Here is a 6,069-nt window from a genome sequence, read left to right as displayed (position 1 = left end):
TAACTCTCTATCTTTCTCTCTCATATATATATATATATATATATATATATATATATATATATACACACACATGTATATGTGTGTGTGTGTGTATGGCGATAATACCGCATACCGCGCTATTGAGCCACTCAAAATTACCGCAAGGGAAATTCCCTCACCGCGACAGCCCTAACTTCAATCCAAATATTCAGATGTGTGCAGCACATTTTATTGAGGACCGTTTCCTGATCCTGGGAGAGTAGACTACAATGCCGGCTGTTCTGACTGTATGTGGAAAATAATGTGTTTTTTGAACCTTAAACCGCATAAACACATTTCATTACACCAAATACACAAAATAATGTTCTTTTTAGCAACATCATATGACCCCTTTAAGAATGTTTACATGAGGTAAAAATAAACCATGATCAATTTGTATATATTGTGCTGGATTTATTTGCTATTAAAGACAGTCCTATGCTATAATTTTGTAGAAATTTCTGCATAACGGATTGTCCATTTATGGTACAGAAGATAATGTAAATCTACAGAATTTTCTGTTTTAAAGTTGAAGGAAATGTCCGTAAATTTAACAGAAAATGTCCTGGTAATTTTCTGCCAATACATTATCCATTTTTTTACGGATGGTGCTTTCAGCAGGTCTTCTGAATGAGAAGGACCACTCAAGAGTTATGCAGCAATATTTAGAAACAAATGTAGGACAAAATGGACAGCCAACCCACAGTAGTATTCAAAACTGAGATTTGGCAGGCTATGACAACAGAAGTATGTGGGAGACTGAGCACTTCGGACAAAGCACAAAGATGAAAAAACAGGACTGATGGTAGCAGAAACTCAAACAACTAGAACAAGCTAAAAAAAAAATTGAAACACAGCAAGCAAGATAATTCAGTTACATGTTACAGTTCAATGGAAATGTTGAAGCGTTAATAAAAAAAAATTAAAATTCTTTCAACATTTACTCACACTCATGTTCCAAACCCATATGACTTTCTTCTGTGGTATTTAAAAGAAAATGCTTTTAAGATTTTCGGTAACAAATCAGGTTTGGTTACCATTGACTTCCATTGTTAAAAAAAAAGCCTCACTGGTACATTTCTGATGTGTGTGAGTAATTGATGACAGAATTTTAATTTTTGGGTGAACTATCCCTTTAAATTGCTCAGCACAACTTCTATAATCGCAAAATCACTTCTTTATTAAATTTACAATCAAGAACAATTAGCAGTAGCAGTTGATGTACATTGAGCTGAGCTCTAGGAGAAAGAGAAAGTACAAAGTAGAGAGGTGGTTAAGTGTCATGAGTCACAATGCAGAACTCATGTGACCACACACACACACACCTATAAAATTATACCCATCAATCAAAAATCATACACATTAATAGCAGGCTAGATAATTACAACTCAAAGACTTGATAGCAATACTGAGTCAAGGGCCTATCACTTCTCTCACTTATCTGTCAAGAAACAGGAAAGCCAGTGACAACTGGCAGTATGTTGTCTATGAGGATTAGAAAGCAAACCACTGTTTGAGATTGAGCAGCAACGCAAATCTAACGAATAACCGCAAATACTGATGACAGCCTGGTGGGACGAGTTTCAATGCTGATGGAGGCCAAACGGTCCCGTGTTGACTGACGGGGTTTGGAGATTTACAGCCTTTAATCTCCCAGTTCTGCGCTCAGCATCCATATTGTTTTGCTTGTTAAAGGAATAGTTCACCCAAATATAGAGATTGTATCATCATTTACTTGTTTCAAGTCTGTACCAAAACGGAAATGCAGGATGACAGCCGCAGCCACCGTTCAATTTAACGGTATGGAACATAAAATGAACGGTTACTGAATCTGTCAGTCTTTAACATTTAATTTTGTGTTCCAGGAATAAAGTCAGTCATGTGGGTTTCAAACGACATGAGGGTGAGAATTTTTATTTTATTTTTTTACTAATGGTGAACTATCCCTTTAATGCATTAAGCTTTCTCGCTCAAAAACCTACCCCAACAGTAACGTTACTAATCCATGAGCAAGGGCAGCATGCATGTGTAGCACGATTGAGGCGTACAGATAGGATTTTCCTCTGGCTGTGTTCTCATTTCTTACCGTCAAGGGAGAAGCGTAGGTAGACGTGCAGTTCCTCAGTTGTTCGTAAATTAATTCCTATATCTATAAACGGCCTTCAAGCAGGAGTAAATCAGCCTGCGGTACTCGGATACGGCGTCCTAGTCTTATGATCGCGAGCAGCGTCTCCGCTCAATGGTCAATGGGAGTCGTGCGCTGACGTCACGCTCGAAGGGAAAATGGGCGGAAGCGAAAAAGGAAGCCGTTTACATGACGAAATGACCAAATCAAACGGACACATTTCTGACCGTAAAGCGATCTACTGAAAGGCTGCTGTGTTTTGCAGTGTCAAAATTATTTTGGACAATTCATGGTATAGTGAGATAATGTCATGGTAAGTGCTGGCTTAAGAAAACATTCAAAAATAAATAAGTAAAGTAAAAAAAATAAATAGAAGTTACAACGAACGTAATATTTTAGTTATTTTGAAAATACTTTTAAATTATTATAATTTTTTTTTTAATGTAAGCAGTCCTCTACCTCGATGCTATTAAAATGCATTCGATCGGCAGCCAATCCAAACGAGGTAGCGCTGAAATCTCGTTTTCCTTAAAAACCGCGAGAGCTTAGTACGGCCTTTCTCCACGAGCTGCTGGCGATTACAGTGTACACATTCAGGTAAAATTAAAACATGTTTAGCATAATCGACAAGTTATTTTAAGTGTCGAAAACGAATGGTAATATATAAAAGCTTGGAGAATGTCTGTGCTTATTAACGGTTATATGTGTTTGTTGTTACGGACATTTTTAAATCTGTTGTGATCTCCTTTCCAGCGGTACAGGCTTCAATGTTATGATACAGGCCTTTATAATTAGAGCTTCCGGTGATCACAAGCGAAAATGTAATCTTGCTTGATTTCCATAACATTGTTCATTTGTATAGTCTCATTGTGTATTAGCTGACTCGTTGTCGTTTTCTATAGCTTGTTGTATTATTGCCCTAGTCGTTCTTTTACTAAAATCTTTAAAAAGTAAACATAATAGTTAGGGCTGCACGATAAATCGCATGCGATATTTAATGTGCATCTTGTCAGTAAAGACGGCTCTGTAATCAGCGGTTCTGTAAATCAGCGGTCCATCACCTGCGGGCTTTCACACTGAGCAGCATTAACTACACAGAGCCGTTGTTCACTGATGAGCTGCGCAAAACCACGTTCATATTCGCGCGATTTTTTGCAATCTCCATCACCTGCGGGCTTTCACATTGAGCAGCATTAACTACACAGAGCCGTTGTTCACTGATGAGCTGCGCAAAACCACGTTCATATTCGCGCGATTTTTTGCGCAGCTCGTCAGTGAACAACGGCTCTGTGTAGTTAATGCTGCTCAATGTGAAAGCACGCAGGTGATGGAGATTTACCGCTGATTACAGAACCGGATTTCTGACAAGAAGCGCATTAAATATCGCATGCGATTTATCGTGCAGCCCTAATAATAGTATGTTTTTACACTCACACACACATGCGTGCATGCATGTGTGCGTATTTTTTATTAGATATAATTTTGATGTATATTTTTGCCAATATAGAACACTTCATGATGAGTTATGCTGAAAAGCCAGAGGACATAACACGAGAGGAGTGGATGGAAAAGCTAAATAATGTTCATATTCAGCGGGCAGACATGAATCGGCTCATTATGAATTATCTGGTGACAGGTAGGTGATCAACTGACCACTTTTATTTTTTCACCTTCCGCTGCAGCTTTAATACAACTGTCAGAAGATCTGTATCATAATTTGTTTGTTTCTTTTTACATAGAGGGGTTTAAAGAGGCAGCTGAGAAATTCAGGATGGAATCAGGCATTGAACCAAGTGTTGATCTGGACTCTCTGGATGAAAGGATAAAAATTAGGGAGATGGTGCTGAAGGGACAAATTCAAGAGGCCATTGCACTGATAAACAGTCTGCATCCTGAGCTGCTGGACACTAACCGATATCTGTACTTTCATCTTCAGGTAAAGCAGATTAATGACAATTGGCTTATGATATATATTACATAACTTCATATGTTTGAGGGCTGTATTTTGACACAGAAGCCACCCTACAAATGTATGAATGTCATTGCATAGATAACATATCAGACAAGTTGTCATCTGCAAAAAAATTATACCTTTTTGTTAGGGCTGCACGATAAATCGCATGCAATATTTAATGCGCATCTTATCAGTAAAGCCGGTTCTGTAATCAGCGGTAAATCTCCATCACCTGCGGGCTTTCACATTGAGCAGCATTAACTACACAGAGCGTTGTTCACTGATGAGCTGCGCAAAACCACGTTCATATTCACGCAATTTTTTGTGCAGCTCGTCAGTGAACAACGGCTCTGTGTAGTTAATGCTGCTCAATGTGAAAGCTCGCAGGTGATGGAGATTTACCGCTGATTACAGAACCGGCTTTCTGACAAGATGCACATTAAATATCGCATGCGATTTATCGTGCAGCCCTACTTTTTGTACTACAACTGTAGTTCATCACACTCTGTGGATGTGTTCCACTAATATTTGAAAATAAAAGTGTGCAGATACTTTGTCTTCCATTTGAAACGCAGATCTATTGCTTTATCATTTAGAACCTAACAAACCAACTAAAAAGTTGTATCTAATCTAACAATATTAAATGTGGCCAAAAGTCCAAATACCTCTTGGGCCCACTCGAAGTTGTGCACTGTTGGACTTTTGTTTTGTAAACTGGTTGATAACCTTAATGTTAAATGTTTATATAAATATTTATATTATTATATAAAAAAGTGTACTGTCTGATGCTAAATCACAAGGGAATGCTTTTCAATTTACAACAAGTAAGGTTTAATCTGCTTTCCTCCTTTAGCAACAACACCTGATAGAGTTGATTCGCCTGCGGGAAACTGAGGCTGCATTGGAGTTTGCACAGACACAGCTGGCTGAACAGGGAGAGGAAAGCCGAGAGTGTCTGACAGAGATGGAGCGCACCCTCGCACTCCTGGCGTTTGATAACCCAGAAGAGTCGCCCTTCGGTGACCTGCTTAACATGATGCAGAGACAGAAGGTAAAGTTGGTTGGTCTGTCTTATCTTTATAAATAATGCTATTTTTAATATATTATTAAGCAGGGTATAAAATTAACACCTGCCACCAGCCAGTTGGTCATTTTTACATATTGGCATTGTCATTTTGATCCCATTTTGGATTGACATCTAATAAAAAAAGGGCTATTCCAGCCCTGCAGGACATCAAAGTTCACTTTCAAGGCCAGTACAGTGTGAGGGCAGAGAACTATTTGGTTTACTTAAAGAGGCCATGTTTGTTCAATATACAGAAAGATATTTTACAAATTTGAATAGGCTATACAACCATTTAAAAGTTTGGTGTCTGTACGATTTTTTTTTTGTCTTTTATATCCACCAAGGCTATATTTGGTTGTATTGTATATTGTAAAATAGTTTTATAATTTAAAAAGTTGTGCGGCCTAATATAATATTTTTATGAAAACCATGATACATTATTTTTAGGATTCTTTGATGAATAGTTCAAAAGAAACCGTGTTAATTTGAAATATAAATATTTTGTAACAATGAAAAGTCTCTTGCTGTAATTTAATTCTTTATCAATTTAATATATTCTGGATTATTTAAGTCTTAAGACTTGTACATTGCTTTGGATAAAAGTGTCTGCTAAATGACTAAAATAAATAAAAGTATTAATTTCTTAAAAAAAAAAACAACTTATAGATCCCAAACTTTTGAACAGTAGAGTACTTTGGCCACTAAGCAAAAAAGTCAATATTAAGTTAAGTCAATGTGAAATTGATCCCTTATACTTAATGTACATTCCCAGTGTTACTGTGAATTGGTGCTTTTCCACTGCGTGGTATGACTCGGCTCGGCACGGTTTGCGTTTCCACTGCAGTTCAGTACCGCTTTAGAGTGGGCGGGATTATTCACATGTCGTTATAGTTGCGCCGCCTCTAC

The 6,069-nt window shown here is 37.6% G+C and overlaps 2 protein-coding genes across 5 annotated transcripts in view; one reads left to right on the top strand and one right to left on the bottom strand.

Annotated features, from left to right (window-relative positions):
• Positions 1 to 2,281, bottom strand: part of LOC107672029 (dnaJ homolog subfamily C member 5-like) — a 19,215-nt gene extending 16,934 nt beyond the window's left edge. The window contains exon 1 of the mRNA XM_016465097.1: positions 2,105 to 2,281. The gene's annotated coding sequence lies outside the window, so the exon portion shown is untranslated. The remainder of the gene's footprint in view (positions 1 to 2,104) is intronic.
• Positions 2,282 to 2,362: 81 nt separating this feature from the next.
• The window catches only part of LOC107672027 (glucose-induced degradation protein 8 homolog), a 5,820-nt gene continuing 2,113 nt past the window's right edge, over positions 2,363 to 6,069 (top strand). For 2 of the 4 annotated variants that reach the window (XM_016465093.1, XM_016465092.1), the window contains exons 1-4: positions 2,658 to 2,740; positions 3,651 to 3,779; positions 3,883 to 4,079; positions 4,951 to 5,148. In XM_016465093.1, the coding sequence (XP_016320579.1) occupies positions 3,659 to 3,779; positions 3,883 to 4,079; positions 4,951 to 5,148 (516 nt within the window). In that variant the 5' untranslated portion in view covers positions 2,658 to 2,740; positions 3,651 to 3,658. Of the gene's footprint in view, positions 2,457 to 2,657; positions 2,741 to 2,939; positions 2,965 to 3,650; positions 3,780 to 3,882; positions 4,080 to 4,950; positions 5,149 to 6,069 lie in introns of those variants that run through there. The other 2 variants (XM_016465094.1, XM_016465095.1) reach the window with 2 other exon arrangements.

Source organism: Sinocyclocheilus anshuiensis, unplaced genomic scaffold, assembly GCF_001515605.1.
Source record: "Sinocyclocheilus anshuiensis isolate Anshui unplaced genomic scaffold, SAMN03320099.WGS_v1.1 scaffold1053, whole genome shotgun sequence".
NCBI classification, from domain to species: Eukaryota; Metazoa; Chordata; class Actinopteri; order Cypriniformes; family Cyprinidae; genus Sinocyclocheilus; species Sinocyclocheilus anshuiensis.
This window is presented reverse-complemented; position numbering and strand designations above follow the sequence as displayed.